General features: G+C 42.3%; 1 protein-coding gene across 2 annotated transcripts in view; it reads left to right on the top strand.

Moving 5' to 3' along the window:
• LOC121299522 (alpha-2,8-sialyltransferase 8E-like) overlaps positions 1-20,720 on the top strand; it is a 66,173-nt gene that overhangs the window by 31,180 nt on the left and 14,273 nt on the right. For both annotated transcript variants that reach the window (XM_041227306.1, XM_041227297.1), the window contains 3 exons: positions 1,015-1,159; positions 9,533-9,645; positions 15,026-15,118. In XM_041227306.1, coding sequence (XP_041083240.1) covers positions 1,015-1,159; positions 9,533-9,645; positions 15,026-15,118 — 351 coding nt within the window. The remainder of the gene's footprint in view (positions 1-1,014; positions 1,160-9,532; positions 9,646-15,025; positions 15,119-20,720) is intronic.

Raw genomic sequence — 20,720 nt, 5'->3', positions numbered from 1 at the left:
TTAAAGTTACCATTTTCATCCCTTCCCGAAATAAAATCCTGGCTATGCCCCTGCTGCCAGGGTTTATTATTTAAAAATAAAAATATCCATTTTTTATGTTTTTCGTAAATGGGTAGAGAATATGTAAGTGCGTCATTTGTTTCAAACTTTCAAACCTTAATAATATAACCAAAGGGTGTCAGTCAGCAAAAATATGTTCTAAAACGGAGTGAATTTGACATAGCCCTGAACAATGGTATAAAGACAGCTACAGTTTTTCTACAACAAAAAAGCTAAACCACCAACTCCAGAGACATCAACAGACACCGAACCTGACTTCTGTAGTTCAGAATGTTATTAACTGCATGAGAGTGTGACAATACTTCCATTGCCTGTTAGAAAGCTGTGCCCTACCAGTTTTTCAAGCCACGAGTCGCCTCTGGGTCCACATAGCATTCTGTGATTTACCACATTGTAATGCTTCATTTAAAACAGTGACTAGTTTTGTGCATTCAACAAAAGGGGTCAAGCTTGCCCTGTTATTACACTACCCTTCTAAACATAATTTTATAATGTAGTAAAAATAGTTTTGAAATAAAATAGTTCAAAAGGCAGCTTAATTGCCATTATCATGTTATCCAGCATATAATACAATATAGTGTGTGTCATTTGGTTTGAGGCATTGTAAGTGAAAAAAAAAAATATTGCAGTATTCTGCACTGTTTAACTGAAATACATTTATTGATAGTTTTTTTTTTCTATTAATTAACCCTCTATTGCAATAATTATTATACTTCTGAGAATTTACATTTGTATATAATATCACTTTCCATCAAGTTTAGGTGTGTTTTCTTCTAGGCTATTTTTACATTTCCAGTTGATTTATTATTTTTTTTAATATAAAACTGAACATTTCTTAAACTTCAGTATGACAATGCTGTATCTCTATAATGTATAAACACAAAAAAACTAGTAAACTCAAAAAGGTATGCGTTTATCTTGTAGAATCATGTTTGTATCGTGTGTTTCCCTCAGAGCTTCTCTGTCACGATGTTGCAATGCCCCGGCATTCATGTTTACCACCCAGAGAAACACTCCCTTTGGAACAAAGCTCCGTTATGAAGTGGACACCAGCGGGGTCCTGCACATCAGCCCAGGAATCTTCAAAATGTTTCCCAAAGTGAGTGCAATCACATGATAGAAACTGCTTTCAAAGTGATACACAAGCACCCCCACCATGCCCTCTTCCATGTCCTGCTGACCGTATTCACATCAGAATCCCTCAAAGCAATCGTGTTAGTGAATGCTCAAGTAATACATTACTAATAGGGGGCGGGCGGGGGACGGAAGGGGGGGTTCTTACAATGATGACAGCGGATGATGAGAAGAAATGGGGATGGTGGTTCAAGGCTCTGATAATGATGAAATGTGAAATTTGTAAGAAAATGGGTACTTCTGCATTTCTTTCTTTCATTTTTTCCAGCACTCTGCTTGCTAATCCACTCTTTTGCTCAGTCATATATGATGCTTACTTTGTTGTAATCCCACCTGTTAGTTTCTTCCGAGGTAATTCTGAACTTTCCATGGCTTCTTGAAGTTAAAGTCCTTTCCTTTCGTTGAGACTCCTTAGCTTATTTAATTTTCAGTAAACTCAAAATAGTGATGTTGCATGGTATAATCTTTCATAACTGCAACCGTTGCACTGCAAATCAGACGCGTTCTCCTTGTCGTCAATTATTCAGTGAAAAAAATAATCGTCTGGCTAACGATTTTAGAATCTTTTGTGTTCCGCCTCCACCTTTTGCTTCCTTGACATCTCCAATTACTTTTTTCACTACTGATTTTAAGTTTTACACAAAGTAAATGAAATAGTTTAAACAAGCTTTTGCGTGAGGAAACGGATCCTGTGTGCTTTCGATTGGCTATTTTGCTACCTCTGTGAGCTGTGATTGGCTTAATGTGAATGTCACTCATACAATGCAGACTGCACATGTTGAATATGTGTGTTATTCAGGTGTACTCCACTTCTAACGAACTCCAAGGGACAATGGAAATCAGTACTTTATAAACGAAGTACATGGTAAACACAATTCAAAATGCTGTCTGTAACTGGAAGTACCTTAAATTTAAACAATAAAAGAAAGCTTAACTGCCAAAGGACTGGAGTTTATTATGAAATGTAATTTAAATTGTATACGTTATATGTTTTAAACTGTACAACAGCTGTGCCAACAAATAAAGAATAAAATTAAACAGCAACTGTTTTTCCTGCCCGATGTCACAAATGTTGCCATGACTGTCATTTACTGTCCCGGATGTACCTTATTTGGGCGAAATATCTACCTGTGGAACAAGAAAACTGTACCTAATAAAACGGTACTGTATGTATTAAATTGCACATATTAAATGCAAAAGACATGCTGTGGTGGGGTGCCCCAAGGCACAGAGATTGCATAATCACTTCACGTGCAGATTAAAAAGATATGTTGGCATATGAGCACGGGGATGTGTGTGTCTGGAATAATAGGTGACAGGGAGGAAGTTAGAATCCTCCCTGAAAAAACATGCAGAAATGTGGCTGGAGCAATTAATTGAATACGTGATTAAATGATTAATTAAGGCTCCAGCTACAGATGTATAAATAGGATGACATTGTTTGATATGAGGTCGGAGTGTTCAGGTGTGGATAACTGGAGTAAGAGAGAGAGGAGGTAAAATAATAAATATAATTGCTACATGTGCTGGTTCAACACCAGCACCATACTTGTTTTCATTTCATTTGTTTGTCTATTTGCTTTGGCCATTGTGCCGTTGTGTTTGTTAGAATTTTGTTTTGTGTTTAAATCTTTTATTTGTAAATTAAACTTGTGTATCAGCGCTTTCATATACCAGTCCTGTCTGTGTCCATTATCCTTCCTGGTCTGACATCACAACAAGCCACCCGGGTCATATATGCTGTCAATAAGTGGGAAACAACACTTCCACAGACTCAAGCCAGGTACAATATGCGGGTATGCAGTTGTTTTGAAGAGGAATTCTTTTATTTGTTTTTTTGAATGAAGAGGATGGAGGAGGGTCCGTGGTGCCAGTACTGCAAAGTGGTGGAACATTGCATCGGTGAGTGCCCCTTTTGGGAGAAAGCAGAAACCAATCTATTGAGGTGGTGGCGGTTGAAGAGAGGGGGGCACCATGGTGTTAGGTGTGCAGAGTGTAGGAGCATGTCAGGGATGGGTGCCCATTTGGGAAGCTCGCGGTCAGGAGTGAGGTGGAGTCAGCGGAGGACTGGTTCCGCCAGGAAAAGCCTCAATCCTAGCCACCTTCCCAAAAGAAGAAGGGGAGGAGTGGCTGTCCCATGAAGAAGGGGAAAAAGTCAACACAAGCTCCAGTGCCCATGAGGGAGGAGCCCGACCGTCAAGCCCACGAGGGAGGAGCCTGAGCACCAGGAGCATGAGAGTCTAACGCCCTTGATGGAAAGCCTGTGACTGGCTGATGGACCTTAAGATGGACCAAGAGAAGGGAACCGCCAGCTACAGAGAAGGGGGGAGAGGTGAGGAGACCACCTCCACCCGCAATAGTTGCACTGCTGGAGTAAACAGTGCTGCTGCCACTGCCAGAGTGTCCCGCACTGAGGACTGCATGGCCGCTGCCTGTGCTAATGCCACGTCCGGAGTGCACTGCACCACTACAACATCCGTGTCTCACATGCCTAATGAACAGGAAAACTGTATGTATTAAACAGTATATATGTTCATTATCAATGAGTCTGTTTTAACCAGAGTAATTCTCCATTAAAACCTATGCTGTTTTGCAGGGTCAGTAGGTAAACAGTGCTCAGTTCTGACAGGATCCGTTATGGAGTGAAGTGGAGTGTACCTGTATTAAAGAGGCAGGTTGTTTTAAAGAATTCCGAAACGATACAGTATACAATGCAATTTCATAAAGTAATGGACAGGCTGCCAGAAATTGCCCCGCAGGCCGTATGTTTGACACCCATTGTTTTTGAGTAGGCTATTAACTATTTATTTTAAACTATGTCATTCAGCTTTAACTGCAAGCTATTTCTCAAACTACGATTTACACAAACAAGCCTTGCTATATGCTCACAGAGAATTATATAAAATTTCCCACAGATAACAGGTTTACAGGACGTGTGCTATTGATTGTACTCACATAGCACTGTAACCCCGATTCAAGGAGCCTGCTCTGCAGGGTGGCAGTGCTGACAAGGAAGAAAATCGAGGCTACGTCTCATCAATCAATATTTCTTGAGGAAGCAGAAGAAAAAGAAAAATTTGCACAACATTACTTTTATTTTATGTGCATTAAAGAAGAAAGGAAAAGGGCTTTTTTTTACATCAGACAAGGAATACATGTTACAATTGAAAGGTAAGCGATGCAGTTTCACTTTACGTTGCCTCTGCCTGTCCCCTGCTGACTGCTGTGTTTGTTGATTGCTCAACTGTAGTCTACCTCCACCTTCACAGTAAGCTACTAACCAAATATAATAATAATAATAATAATAATAATAATAATAATAATAATAATAATAATAATAATAATAATAATAATAATCTCATATATAATAATTTTATTTGTATCATTATAAACATATTTGTCAATATTCATGTTTTAATAGTTTCACAATCGATTGATTGTTTATGTCCAATACATAACTAATACTGCTTCCATTCAAATATAGTTAAAAAGATTAATAATTTGTATATATTCCAAAGTAGCATTCAGGTAAAACAGAATTTGTACATTTGGTAAATGGCAAACTAGGTTAGCAAAATTAAATCGAAAAGAAAAAAATATGTATATTTTAAACAAACATTTTTGCCAGGGAAAGTTTGTCCTGAAATGCTTCTAAACAGTAAACTTTACTTTTAAAAAAATAAAAACAGCACAGCAAGTACACACTTGACCACAAAGCAGACTTAGGAATGTTATAATTTATGCAACAATTTTTTTTCTAATTAGCTAATACCTTAGTGCCTATGTTCTTTTTTTTTTTTTTAATTTACTAGATTTCTGCAATTAAATGTCTGGTTAATTTATTAAAAAGCAATATGACACATATGCATTTCAAAAGAACAAAAAAAAAAAAACATAACTAATATTAAAAGCTTTCTGGGTTTTTTGTAGCCAATAGAAGATTGGCTTTCTCCACAGCAAGCCAATCAGAAGTGATAGTAGTGGGACTTAAACATTCCCTAGGTCAGCTATCTCGGAAACAAGAGGTGACAAGTGAAACAAATCACCAGCATAATGCATTTTTTATTACTTTATTTAAAACAAATAAAGAAGTCTTGAATGTCAAAAGTGTGGATTGATATTTGTTTTTTGAGCGGTTCATGTGAACCAATGTGAACCAGTCTGGTGTAAATGATCGCTGACTGAAAAACAAAGTACTCTGTTATTGAGGTTCAACAAACAGTCCCTAACAAAATGTGTCTTTCAGCAGAAGCAAATCATACTAAGCCACTGTTACAAAGACTGCTGGAGTGGGTGGCGTCAGACCACAGCCAGGAAATAAACAACAAGAGAGGTGGAGTTTAGTGGAGCTGAGCGAATGGTCTCGCTCAGCATTTAATGAATGAACAGACAGACAGAAAATAAACGGTTGTAACAAACAAAAACAGGACATAGCACATTCGCCAAAATAAACAGACAAACAAAACGGACTAAACAAAACACAGTGAGCAGATATTTAACTACGACTACTAATATTATTATTATTATTATTATTACATCCGTCTCCAATCCCGTTTTCCACTCACCGAACACACAACCCCGAGTATGTGAAAACATGTTGCTTTTATGCAGCTGTACTGAGACTCGATTGCTAATCAATCATTCAATTGGAGTCGCGGTACAACTGCACGTGAATTAATAAAGTGCAATTCCCCTCGCTCACATATTATTACTTTTTACTTGCATGTGAAGTGCTGTGCAATCCTCGTGCCTAAATACAATTATACATTTTAAACACTCGTGTTACACAGACCCGTTTATATCCCGTGTACCGATGACTATACACCAACATTAAAACACAACACATAACACAAAATATACACAGGGGCGGGCACTTTGCCACATATATCCCACCTTGTCAAAGCACACGTGGCCTCAATGGTCACCTCCCCCCTTAAAATCCCAAAAGTCTGGCTCAAAGTCCTGGGCCAAGAACAGGGACTTTAAGGGGCTGATGGGCGGCAATGTTGCCAGTAGCCAGGCTACTACTGGCTATGCTGTTAGCAAACGAGCTGACAGTGAGGCGAGTCTCTCCTCCCACTGTACCACTGGCAGCGGAAATGCTGCCAATGGTGTGGCTGTCAGCAGACATGCTAACAGCTCCCAGACTGACTCCTTCAGCCAGGGCTTTAAAGCTGCTGGAGTTGGTGGTCTCCAGACCTCCCCCAAGATCTCCGGCAGCGAAACTGCTGCTGGGGAAGGTGGTCTCCTGACCTTTCCCCCCTTTATAGCCGGCAGCTCCCTCTGGGGGGACTCCAGCCCCCAGAACTCCTGCAGCGAAGTTGTTGCGGGAAAGGGTGGTCTCCTGACCTCTCCTCCCTTTTTCATAGCCGGGAGCTCCCTCTGGTGAGGCTATGGCCACACTGACCCCTGTGGCCAAGCAGAGCTGACTGCAACCCCTGGCGAAACAGTTCCAGTGACCTCAGGCGATGCGGAGCGACAGGCAACCTCAGGCGATGCCAGGCAGGCATCCTTGGGCGAAACGAGACAGGCATCCTTGGGCGAAGCGAGACAGGGAGTCAGGACAAGCTGGGGTACGGGTGTTGGTCCTCTTCTCGGCCACTGTGGCCGGACGGTTCTTCCCCGTGCTTCCCTCAGCAGCCTATGCACAGGCTGCTGAGGACCGCCAGCATCTATTCCTGGTCCTTCTGGTGCAGGGAGAGACAGCTCCTGCTCCTCTCCCCCGATGGTGATGGAGGCAGAGGCAGCTCCAGCTCCTCTCCTTGTGTTGGTGGGGGAAGTGATACCAGCAGGCATTCATCCTCTGCTGGTGGGGGAAGTGACAAGAGCAGGCATTCATCCTCTGCTGGTGGAAAGGGACCCAGCAGGCATTCACCCTCTGCTGGTGGACGGGAACCCAGCAGGCATTCACCCTCTGCTGGTGGACAGGGACCCAGCAGGCATTCACCCTGTGCTGGTGAACAGAGACCCAGCAGGCATTCACCCTCTGCTGGAGGACAGGGACCCAGAAGGCATTTACCCTCTTCTGGTGGAGGTGGCGGAGGTAGAGGCAGCTCCTGCTGCTCTGGTCCTGCCGATGGAGTTGGCGGAGGTGTGTAGTCTCCTGGTGGTGGAGATGGGAGCGGCATGTAGTGTCCTGGCGGCGGAGGTGGGAGCGGCGTTTAGTCTACACTTATTACAGGGGACTGGTGCGGCTCTCCCTCACTGGCAGGGGACTCGTGCGTCTCTCTCTCACTTGCAGGGGAAGGTGATGGAGGAAGAGGAAGCACCTGCTCCTCTCCTCCAGGTGGTGATGGTAGGGGAAGTGATACCAGCAGGCACTCACCCTCTGCTGGTGGAGATGGGAACAGCTCCCTCTTGGGCTTTGGATCCCCACGGTCCCCCACCTGGGCGCTGGAGACCCTGCTACCTGGGCTGCTGTTTGGGAGTTTGGGGCTGTTCCCTCTCGTATGCCTCCCATCGCTCCCAGTCCATCAGCCACAGGACCCGGATGGCTATGGCCATGGATTGTGCCTCTAGCCCTGCATTGTCCCGGATCCAGTCCCTCAGCCTGACGTCGTCTTCTGACATTTTTTTTTTTTGTTTTTGTTGTTGTTTTATTTTTTAAACAAGAAATTGTAGTTCCTGCTCTGGTCTGCATCTAGGGGGCACTGGTAATCCCTCTTCTGACACCACCTGTCACAAAGACGGCGGGAGTGGGTGGTGTCAGACCAGAGCCAGGAAATAAACAACAAGAGAGGTGGAGTTTGGTGGAGCTGAGCGACTAGTCTCGCTCAGCATTTAATTAATGAACAGACAGACAGAAAATAAACAGTTGTAACAAACAAAAACAGGACACAGCACATTCGCCAAAATAAACAGACAAACAAAACGGACTAAACAAAACACGGTGAGCAGATATTTAACTACAACTACTAATATTATTATTAGTATTCTTATTACCTCCGTCTCCAATCCTGTTCTCCACTCACCGACACACAACCCCGAGTATGTGAAAACATGTTGCTTTTATGCAGCTGTACCGAGACTCGACTGGTAATCAATCATTCAATTGGAGTTGCGGTGCAACTGCATGTGAATTAATAAAGTGCAATTCTCCGTGCTCACATATTATTACTTTTTACTTGCACGTGAAGTGCTGTGCAATCCTTGTGCCTAAATACAAATATATACTTTAAACACCCGTGTTACACAGACCCGTTTATATCCCGTGTACCGATGACTATACACCCATTTAAACACAACACATAACACAAAATATACACAGGGGTGGGCACTTTGCCACAGCCACCTACTGAAGTCTCCATCTGGACTCATTTGGGCACCTGACCACAGATGGTTGCTGAAATGCGGGCAGCAGGACAGCTAGCCCCATTTGATTTCTTCCACAACCTTGTAGGAGAGCTCCAAGGTCAGTGCAGTGCTCCCTGTGGGTGCCCAGGCAAAATATGCAGCTTGGTAGGAGCAAGAATCAAACCCTGCTTACATGGCTTCACTATATTCCAAACAGCTTTCCTTTTACCGGATGACTCAGTGACCCCTACGTATATATATTATATATATATAATATATATATATATTATATATCGTATAGCTTTTTTTTTAAAAAAACTTATTTTAGACCTTAGTTGTTATAATAACAAAATGTGATGTTTTGCTTATTTCCTGAATGTATGACTTATGGGGCTTCCTTACTTTATTACCTATCTTGAGTGCCAGTATAATACAATGTTTGAAAAAGTGGTGGCATATTGCATGGGTTATAATTGTTGTTCAAGTCTACAGTCTAAGTCTGTTCAACCAGCAGAGGATGAATGCCTGCTCTTGTCACTTCCCCCACCAGCAGAGGATGAATTCCTGCTGGTATCACTTCCCCCACCAACACAAGGAGAGGAGCTAGAGCTGCCTCTGCCTCCATCACCATCGGGGGAGAGGAGCAGGAGCTGTCTCTCCCTGCACCAGAAGGACCAGGAATAGATGCTGGCGGTCCTCAGCAGCCTGTGCATAGGCTGCTGAGGGAAGCACGGGGAAGAACCGTCCGGCCACAGTGGCCGAGAAGAGGACCAACACCCGTACCCCAGCTTGTCCTGACTCCCTGTCTCGCTTCGCCCAAGGATGCCTGTCTCGTTTCGCCCAAGGATGAAAATAACCCTTAGACTGTAGACTGTAGACTTGATTTGGCTGGAGAAGAATTGTCACACAACAGTATTTAATGCAACAACTCAATGATATACTTTGACGGAACAAAACGTGAATAAGAGTGAGGGCTGAAAGATTAGAGCGTTTATGTGAAAGGGACGTCCTTAGAGTGATGTATATTTTATCCATCTTTCTTAAGGATATGCCATACTCCCGGTCCCAGTTCAAGAAATGTGCAGTGATTGGCAATGGGGGAATCTTAAAGAACAGCAAGTGTGGGAAGGCGATTGATTCAGCTGATTTTGTTTTTAGGTAAGTCTTTTACATACATACTCACAGGTTTAGCTTTTAAAGCTGATGACATCTGTAAACCTAAAGTATCATTAAAGGCCCTGATTTCATTGTCTTCCTCTGGCGGAGTGTCCCGCCCCTTTGTTTATTATTGTTTTGATTTATATATTAATGCAATGGTGAAAGCCGTCCGATATTATTATTATTATTATTATTATTATTATTATTATTATTATTATTATTATTATTATAATATATTGTTTGGCCGGACGAGCGAAACGACATCCGTCAGGTTATTGTTTTTATTTTTGGAAACCTTGTGAGGATGCATGACTGATCAGCTACTGATTATTTAACCAGCTGACAGTCACGCATCCTTATTCAATCTCGTGCAGACTGTGGCTGAGGGGTAATAAGATAATTTAATTAATAGCTAGTTAACCCCTCGGTCAGAATATAAAAGCCGGCAGCTGTCTACACTCAAGGTGGAGTGTAAGAGGAGAGACGTAAGTCTGTGTAAGAGGAAAATAACAATTGCTAGGGTGATGGTTTATACACAAGCACAATACTTGTTTTGTTGCTGTTTATTATTTGTTTATTTGTTTGGCCAATGCGCCTTTTGTTTGTGTCTTGTTTTGTTCAGACTGTTTGTTTTATTGTTTATTTAATAAAACACTGAGCGCCAATGCGCTTCAGTTTTGCCCCGCCATTCACTGTTTTGAAATCTGTTTCTGATCTGAAGTCACCCCTGCAAAGCCATCCTACTCACATATGGTGTCTGAAGAGGGACAAACCCAGCCTCCACAAGTCAGACCAGGGAAGTACAGGGTTTTTTTGTGTGTGTGTGAAGTTTTGAAGTGTCCTTTTGGGAAAAAAAAGGGATTACAAATATTTTTTTGGAAATAAATGAATAAATAAAATGGGAAGAAGCAGCTGGAGGAAGCAGCAGGAACAGCAACATCAGCAGCAGCCAGTGCATCAGCAGCAACGTAATACTGGTTGCAGATCAGTGCTGGCTCTACCACGCTGGACGTCTGTCTCACCTGCCTGAAAGGTGAGGAAGAGTGCTTTGCCGTTGGCGAGGTTGGGCAGATAGCACCCGACCAACCCTCTCCATTGCCAGAGACAGAGGAGCCTGAATGCCCTATGCCTGAGTGGGAGGAGCCTGTACATCCAGCGCCCAGAAGGGGGGTGCCTGTGCATCCAGCGCCCAGAAGGGGGGACCCTGTGCATCCAAAGCCCGAGAGGGAGTTCCCACCTCCACCAGCAGAGGAAGAATGCCTGCTGGTTTCACTTCCACCACCATCATCTGAGGGAGAGGAGCAGGAGCTGCATCCTCCGAGGCTTACTGGTCCACTTTCCTCTGAAGGGATTTGGGACTGGCTGACAGATCCTGAGAGGGATATCGAAGAGGCCCTCCCTGCTGTGATCAAACTCCTGTGGGCCCGAGATGGGGAGCTCCGGGAAGCCTGTGAACAGCAACACCACCCAACATCCCTCCTAGACATCGCAGCCATGGTGCTCAATTACCTGGATGTGGATATGGGAGGGGTCCAGCTACTGTTTCCAGCACCAGAGGGAGAGGAGCCATCACTGCCATCTCCAGTGCAATATGGGGAAGCCCGCTATCTCCAGTGCCAGAGGAAGGGGTTGCCTTTCTGCTCCACATCTCCTGGGGTTGCCTGTCACTCCGCATCGCCTGGGGAGCTACTGGTTATCCGTGGCTAGACAGACCACCCAGAGGGTGAGTACCTGCTGGTTCCGTCTCTACCACCCAAGGATGCCTGCCTTGCTCCACCCAAGGATGCCAGCCTCGCTCTGCCCAAGGATGCCTGCCTCGCTCTGCCCAAGGATGTCTGCCTCGCTCCGCCCAAGGATGCCTGCCATGCATCACCTGGGGTTGCCTTTCTGCTCCACATCGCCTGGGGTTGCCTGCTGCTCCGCATCGCCTGGGGAGCTACCGGTTATCCGTGGCTAGACAGACCACCCTTAATCCAGGCAGCTAGTGAAAGGTCTTATTGTGGCACAGAGAGGGTTATACAATATTGTTCATCACAGCAACCAGTCTTTTCTTGAAGGATCCGATAGTCTCTGCTTCAACAACTGTCTCTGGCAGCCTGTTCCAATGGTTCATCACACTTTCTGTGAAAAAGCTCCTTCTTCCCTGGTTCTATTCTATGTGACCTGTGGAAAATACTTCACAGCAGTTACCCCTGGGCTTTTGTGAGGGGGTGTCCATTTAATTTGAAATACCTCTATTAAGTCACCTCTGACTCTCCTTCTTTCTAGGCTATATAGATTCAGCTATTTCAGTCTATCTTCATATGACATGCCTTTTAATCCTGTAACTTCTTCTCTAGACTTGAATTCAACGGTCTTGGCTATATAACCTATCATTCTGTTTGCCTTTTTATAGCATTTCTGCATTGTCTAGTTGTCTTAAGAGTTTCATCCAATAATACCCCCAAGTCCTTTTCGTACGTAGCTTCCTCTATTTCGTTACTGTTCATATTGCACTTGCCTCTAATGTTTTTTGCGCTCTATATGCAAGACTTTGCATTTATTCACATAAAATTTGGTTGATGTTGCAAAGAAAGAAGCGGCAAGTGGATGTCAGGGAAGACATGTGTTGAGAGAAGGAGAGAGGGGTCAAGAGTAACACATAGATTTTTTGCAGAAGGAGATGGAGGGAGTAATAGAGTTGAGGGAGACATCGAGAGGTCTGAGGAGGGAGAGGAAGCAGAAGGAAAGTAGAGGTCAGATTTAGAGGTAGAGCAAGGTGGTGTGAATGCGTCCAAGATATCTGAGAGGCATTTTGAGATGAAGAAGGTGATGTGGGAGTCGAAGGATGGAAAGGCGAGGACGATCTGGGCATCATCAGTGTAGAGGTGGTAGAAGAAGCCAAGAGAGCAGATGCCTAGCGAGTGGATGCAGAGTAAGAACAGAAGGGGTCCCAGGACAGATCAGTGGTACACCTGTAGAGAGGGGGTGAGGAGAAGAGAGAGAACCACGCCAGGAAACCTTAAAGGAATTTTTAGAGATTTAGGAGGAAAACCAGGCAAGAACATTGCCTGAGATACCCAGGTCAGAGAGAAAAAGAGGAGAGAATAGCATTATCAACAGTGTCAAAGCCAGAGGAGAGTTCAAAGAGAATTAGAATGGAGGAGAGAGAGGCAGCACAAGCATAGTGGAAAGAGTCAGTTTCCAAGAGGAGGTCGGTTTCCGTGCATCAAGCAGAGATTGCTCGGTGATGAAGGATGCCAGCTGGCGGTGGACAGCTTGCTCAAGAGTTTTAGAGAGGAAATGGATCGTGACAGGGCGATAGTTCTAGGCAGAAGAAGGGTGAATAGGTTTCTTAAGAAGGTTCATGTGACCAGTTTTGAAGGCTGAGGGAAAGGAGCCAGAGAACAGAGAGATGAAAAAAGGGAGAAGAAAAAAGGAAGAAGATTAGTGGCACTGGATTGGATAGAAAGGGGATTCAGGGCGCAAGTAGTTAGTCTGGAGTCCAGGAGTAAGGAGTGAAGGTCAGAGTCAGATAGTGACATGAAAGTTGAGAGTGAGGGTGGTGGTGGGGGTCAGGCCTGGACAATAGCTTCTGAATTTCCGCTGCTTTGGAGGAGAAGGAGGCAAAGTCATCAGATTTAAAGGAGGAGGATTGGGGAGGGAGGTGGGGGTTTTAGGTGGAGAAAAGTCAGCAGGGTTTTTTAGTGGTGGACAGGATGAAGATTGGCAGAAGTCGAGAAGGAGGAGAAGAGGGAGCTGTAGTTTTCATTTTAAAACATTTGGTCGACGAAAGTTCTCAGTTTCTGTGCTGTACTCTTACACTGCACTTCCTGCGTGATTTCACCTAAGCAGCATCTATGTGGTCAAAGCATGTTGCTGACTGAAAGCATGTCAGTCAACAGAGAAAGCAGCTGGTTAGTTAATGAGAACAAAAAAGTGGTTGAAGGGGTCTGAACAAGTCATCATCCAGGTGAAATGACCAAGGAAGTGCAACACTATCTGAAAGCATGGCAAACAAAGTTTTTTTTTTAACCTAGTGTAGTACCTGATATCATGTTTTTAAATAAAAATAAATGTTTACTATATTATGTGTTTCAATCAGAACTGCACATTTGAGACCTATATAGCAATAACAGGTAAGATTTATCTTTCTTAGCTACCATCACTTTAAAGAGGAGGCAGGTTTTTTTCTACCTACCTGTGAAAGGATATCATCAGTAATGCGACTCGGAGTCAAGAAGCAGCAGTGGAAGTGTGGTTACGCACGTTTATTATAAACAAACAGAAACAAATAAACCAGGCACAGGGGCCAAACAAAAGAGTTACACAAAACGTCATTCAGAAACAATAAGTATCTTTAGCCTGGGCAGTGGCCATCACTAAAGGTTGTAGTTTTCTCCAAACTCCTGCTGTTCCGGTTAGGCATTATCCTTCACTGAACTCTCCCTAGACAAAGGGTTTCTGGCTTCCTCTATACCATGTGTCTGGGACTTGATTGATTATCAATTATTCAATCAATACCCAGCCACATTCCACACATGGATTTGGCAGGGATGGAATTAGCCCCATCCCTGCCAAACTTAAATAACAATACCCAATCCACTGTTTACAAGTGCAGGGCTTCTGCCACGTCACATACCTCCTCCTTGTGCGTAGCACAGATGGCTGCCACCGGCCACCTCCCCTCTTGAAAATTACCCCCTCCTTTAAAACCCAACCATTTCCCCATGAGTCCCAAATTGTCATTTTTTATTTTGACTTCCTATGGGTGGGTTGGAGGGTGGGTCGACTTAGGTGCCTCCATCATGGGACTAGTCGTTGGGAGCGCAGGTTGGCGACCGGGCGGGTGAGGCAACAGGCAGAGGTGAGAGCCCCTCCCACTGTGCAGCGATGTCTGGGACACTAGGGGGAGCGGAGCAAGAGACCAGGTGAATGACTGTGCCTGTTGGTACAGCGACCTGGAAGTCAGGCCCAGCGACCAGAGGTTCAGACATCAAGGTCAGGTGTCTGTGAGCCCTGGTCGAGGGGAGCGCCTCATAGGCGCCGGATTGCTGTACAGAGGTGGTGGTCGGAGCTCTGGTTGAGGTGGGATCCTCACCTCTTCCTTCTGCTGGGGTGGTTCTGGGCCTTCTATTAGGGGTGCCCAAATAACCCCTCTTGTGACCCTTTAGCTTTTGTAAGGGGACTCCCGTTTAACCCCCATGCTCACCGCAGGACTTTTGTAAGGGGGTGCCCATTTAGCCCCTGCAGTTACCCCTGAGCTTATGTGATATTAACCTCATCCCTGCCAAATAATATCCAATCCACTATTTACAAGTACAGGTCTTCTGCCCTGTCATACCATCCCTAATCTCTTGGGATCCAAGTGTTAACTCCATTTTCTTCTTTTCTTCTATAGATGTAACTTACCTCCCATCTCTGAAGAGTATGCAGCGGATGTTGGGTACAAAACAAACATCGTGACTATAAATCCCAGTATTATAACTGAAAGGTACAGTGGCTGCTAGTGCGTGTAATATTTTCTTTTTTATGGTTTCAGCTAAGTTTCCTTCAGTCTCCAAACTTGGGTATAATAAACATGAACTGGAGCTGTACAGTTTTGGTTGCTGAATTGCTGTGTGAGTAGTAAAGTACTGTGAATAATTAAAACATTGTTATTGGTTGTAAAGTGCCCAGTCATTTGTGCACAAGGAAATCCACATGCATATATCAATTGTTCATATTCACGCTGACAGAATAATAGAAAATAAGCAACACATTAAACTAAAACAAGAAAGTGAACTGAGAGACAAGCAATCCATTTACACATGCTTTAATAAAAGAGAATGACTGTGTTAATGAGTTTGTCAGAGCGCTGTGCTTTGCTGGAGAGCCACTGGTTATTGCAATGAGGTGTGTATTGTTGACTTTGTGTGACAGTACTGTTCATCAGCTAAAACACTGCTTAAAGGCCCTCACACACCAGACGTGATGTGAAGAGCGACACGATAAAGCGACGAGAGAAAATCAATAAAACCTCTGCTTTTCAGTAGCGCTCTTCACATCAAAGGAGACACGAAAAACGATGTTGCCGTGACACAAATTCCAATGCGAGCGAAGAAAAAAAAAATAGAACCCAATCCTATTTTTGAGAATTCGTCGTGCGACAACTACACAACTGACAACAGCTTCAAGTCACTCAAAATGGAGGAGAAGATCATACTTGCAGTATCTAATTTCCCTGACTTTTTTGACAAGAGCAATTATATAAAAAAAAAAAAAAAAAAAACTGAAGCCAAAAATGTAATATGGGAGTCGATTTCTAATGATCTGGGCGTGCCTGATTTGTATAATTTCATACATGATTAAATGCATATCGCCTAATATATTGCCATTATCATCATGCCTATGATAATAATAATAACTGTTGTTGTTTTGGAGGGAGTGCATAGTTATTGGATGTTGAATATCCAAAATACTGTGTCAAATGCAGATTAATAGGCCATTATCTTTGCATTTGCTTATTTTTTAATGGTTTTATCTGACGAGATAAAGAAGAAATGGAAAAAACCTACCTGACACCTACTTGAGAAAAAAGAAAGAGAGGGTGACCAAAAGCGGGCAGGGCTTGGCCAATGTTAAAAAGTGGAAGTATGAAACTTGCATGGCGTTCTTGAATTCCTGCACAGAAAACAGAAGGTAACAAATACATGGAAACACCTTGCACTTTGTATGTGTATGGTCCATGTTAAGCTTATTTACAATACAATGTGAAATGGATCTCTGTAGATGAACACATGTACAATACAATACATGTAGGCTGAGTAGAGACGTGTTTGTGATTTTAGTATATCATATTTAAAATAAAAATAACAATGTGCCTCATAAAATAAAAAGCAACCGTTTTATATAAAAAATATATATATATACAGCATTAAACCCTAACGGAGAAATTCAGGTATTTTTTCCTCATTTGCGAGTTTGTAATTTGCAGTACCACTACAAACATTCCAACACCTGGTGAAGACGATAGCAAGAGTAGAAGAATTAACAGGGAAAGCATATCTGAAAGAGTATGAAGGATATCTGAAGGTTTGAGGATGAAGTACACCCCTCTGAAACACAGCCCAGTACATCTCAAACACCACAGGCAGCCGTGTCATCAGCAAACTCTTCATCTGGGCAGCAATTTCCAACAAAATGTATTTTATCCCAGCTACACTAATCTCAATTAGACCTTTAATAATAAAAAGCACACAATGCCGCACTCAAGTTAATGTTTTACATTCATACATTCATTCACAATTAAAATCACAACTACCGAACATAGATGTATAATGTATTTGTAAGTTCTTTTTTTATTACAATTTATATGGGAGCAGCAGTGTGGAGTCGTGAATACATTCTGTAGTAATAATAGTTGTTTGTAGGGAGATATTTCTTTACCAGCCTAGATATACAAAATAAAATAAAAAAGACAAAATATGTCCGTTAACTGGAAACATTTATTAGGCTATGTGCCTATGTAGGCATATTACAAAGTAATTTTCTGTATTGTGTTTTACACAGTATTTTATTTCTGAGAAAGAAAGTAATTAAAAATGATGGAAAAAAAACTGTCACTGTATTGATTCATTCTTTAAACGATGTTGCAGCTCATTGAGATAATGGGTCAGCGCGGTTAAAACGAGGATGAATGACTTTGTTTTACTATGGCACTTCTCCAGCCGGAGAGGAAAAGTAATGTTTGTAGGCATCTCGGACACGGCATGCTTCTGCTGAGGGATGATTGCCTCCCAAGTGGGAAATGCACTGCAAACCTACCACCTGATCATCATTTGGAGATCACCCCCATCAACGGCGAGGCTTCTTTCTGTGTTTTCTTCCTGCGGGTAATTGGGAAGGACACAAGTCGCTTTCACAATCTTCTCCACTTTGTCAGGTCTCAGTTAAATGCGCCTCTGCAAAACTCTTCAAACCTGGACTAAAATGCAGAGAGCATTTTCAGATATACGCCTAGCTCTAGATAAGCGGTAATTGAATATTCGCTTGTCTTCCGAATGATTCCTTCCTGGATATGACCTCAGCAGGTACTGCTTCAGAGGGAACGCTTCATCTCCAACGATGTGGGGCAATGTACCAAGGTTTTCTTCTCCTACAAACTGTTTCGGTTGAGGGATATTTAGAGAACCGCCTTGAAGAACTCTCCCTAGGGCTGATAGGGAGAAAATCCCATCATCGCTGTTTGGACCCCGAGTTTGTCTGTGCTTGGATAACAATATGTTTGCCATCAATGGCACTAATGCAATTCGGGAAATCCGATTTCAGCTCAAACCTTCTGGCTATTGCTTGCCATTCCTCTTCCGTTGGCAGCTTCATATTAATTTCCACCAGTCACCTCCACAGCACCTCACAGGTTTCTTCCACCATTGTACTGACAGTGGAAATGCCAACACGATAACTGAAGGCAATTGTTCTGTAGGAATCCCCTGTTGAAAAAAATCTGAATGCTATTTTTAATTTACATTGGCTTGGTCTGAAGGCATATTGCAGATTTTGAAGAATATGTGTATCAAGTATTATTTATGTAGGCTATGTATTTTGTGTTTTTTGGGGTGGGGGGTTCAGTGGAATGGGTATTAACACAGGAACGCTCATTATAGATATTGGCATAGCCTAGTTATTAATAAGAAAATATGTTGCCGGACCAAGGCAAGACTGCATGGGTTATGTATTAAAAGCACTCTGGACGTCTCATGTGCACTGGTGGTTCACAGTGTTTGGGACCTTCTGGCACACTACTTATTATTAGTAGTCGTAGTAGTAGTTTTTTAGTTGTAAACTTAAGAAATGCATTGATGGAAGTGTGATTTCCAGATGGTCCAGTGTGATTTTTGACGCACCACCCAGTTCTGTCAATTTTAATTTCTTTTTATGGTTTCAAGGTGTATAAACCTGGATTGTTTTATGCTTATGTCATGTTCATACCTTCTGCAGATACTATTTCCGTCAGCACAGCGATTGTCCAAATGTTCGCAAAGCACCAGCTAACTTGGGAAAATGTGGCTTTGACGTGCACAGATTCTGCTTCATCATACATGGCAGGGACATTATTAATCAGAAACAAGAACTGCTACGCATCATATTCCATAAAGTGTGTACACTAAGATTATTTTTTTTCAGATTTTTCCCAAAGAAACAATTTCTTACCAACAGCGTTCCATCTAAGGCTAAAATTTGCACATTTTTCGCAGTAACTGGCAACAACCTCCTCACTCAGTTTACTAACTTTCGCAAGTTATTATCATAAATATCAACCTCAATCGAGACTCCAGCCTCTTGAGGTAAAACTATTATTTTGAAACCATTCTTACAAAGCATTAACATAAGTACATTTGTGTCTGTCTTGCAGCTGATTCTCTGATTTCCCTCTGTAAAAATGCCCATCACATTAGTACAGATCTTGCTTGGGCACCAGCGAATCTACTGGTACAGAGTGAGCGAAGCTGGCTTCTGGCAATTCTGCCTCTATCACGAGTGCTGCTCATGAACTTTACAGTTTTTGTGAGTTTATTCATCATGTGACTTCACTCCATGTCTCTGCTGAAACTCAACATGGCGGTTGCACCAACAAAGAAAAACAGCAATGTTTCAGTAAGACAGAGCTAAAAGAAATCAGATTATCTATATGATGATGGTGCGATAGTATTCTTAGTTTTGCTGTAATTCGTATGATCATGTATGAGTCAATACCATTAAAAATCATAATGCTAGTTGTAAACACGTAGAGAATAAGAAAGCAAATAAGATGGCAACAATGGCAAAGCACTGCATTCTTCAGTGCTAAAAAACTAAGACCTAAGGTACTGTGCTCAAGGCACAGCTTTCCTGAAGTAAGTAAGCTAAATGAATTGCGTATTTCACTGACGTCTAGTTTATTTCATTCCACACTACCTGCCTTTAATGAAGCTATAATTAGCAATTTTAAATCATGGCCGTTTCTTAATTGAATTATATTTTCTGATGACTAAGAAATTAGCTCAAAACTGTTTTTCTAGCTATACAATCCTTAAAGGAAATTGATCACTTTACTGTGTAAAGGATGTAGTCACTACACTACACACTGTTGGTTTCATAAAGACATTCTGTCTGGAGACATGCCTCTTTTTAAATCTTGCAAATAACACTGCAGAACTAGGAAAGAAACAATTGAGACGATTAATTATGCATTTACATTAAAAGGGGCGCTATTTAAATTACAATGGGGTAATACATAGCAGTGAACCTGTTTTAGAGCAACAAGTCAGTCAACACGCCTTTATTAGTGTTTCAGATTTTATCCTGGTTATTATTATAATGCCAGTAAAACGCTAAACTTAATTTGCGGAGTACAGTACATAGGAGTACTCTCACATGATATTGCTGGACTGTTATTAAAGTGTTTAATTTTTATTGTTATTGTAAATAATAATAAGCCAGCAACAGGTCTTTTCAAAACATCTTTATTTGTTGACTGAACTACTATGCAAGTGGAAGATTGTAAATATGGTTCTCACAACTGTGCAAGACATTTGGTTTTCTGAACTGAATGGAACAATGAGTGAGTAGCCCTATTGATGGTTACAACTGAAGGCAGTGCAGGCGCCAGTGTTTTATGCAGTAGTATAAAGCAATTTTATGCAGGCCACCAGTTAAGCATGCAGTCTATATCTATGATAACAACTGACAGGGCTGCATAGGATCAGAGGATGATTCAAATTCAGAGGCAGAGCCACAATATTTGTCTTGTTTAAATTTAAATTAAATTGTAAAATTGTTGAGATACTTGTGTTGGATTATTGTTTCCAAATTGTATAATGCAACAAAAATATATTAAAAGGGTTACTGCGTGGCCAAAGGTTTCCAATTGATAATTTACCCTTTCTCAGTCAAAATGGCAACTTTCTCAGTATCTAAAAAGTTTAGAGGGAACGCTGCTTACCGATTTTATGTCTATTTTAAGATTTGTAAAATAAAAATATATTTTTAAAAACCGAAACTGTGGAACACTGCTTATACCTTATCAGGCTGTGATACAATGTTCTTTACCACAGGTTATTAGTATCTGGGAATGT

Source organism: Polyodon spathula, chromosome 2 (genome assembly GCF_017654505.1).
Source record: "Polyodon spathula isolate WHYD16114869_AA chromosome 2, ASM1765450v1, whole genome shotgun sequence".
Taxonomy (NCBI): domain Eukaryota; kingdom Metazoa; phylum Chordata; class Actinopteri; order Acipenseriformes; family Polyodontidae; genus Polyodon; species Polyodon spathula.
This window is presented reverse-complemented; position numbering and strand designations above follow the sequence as displayed.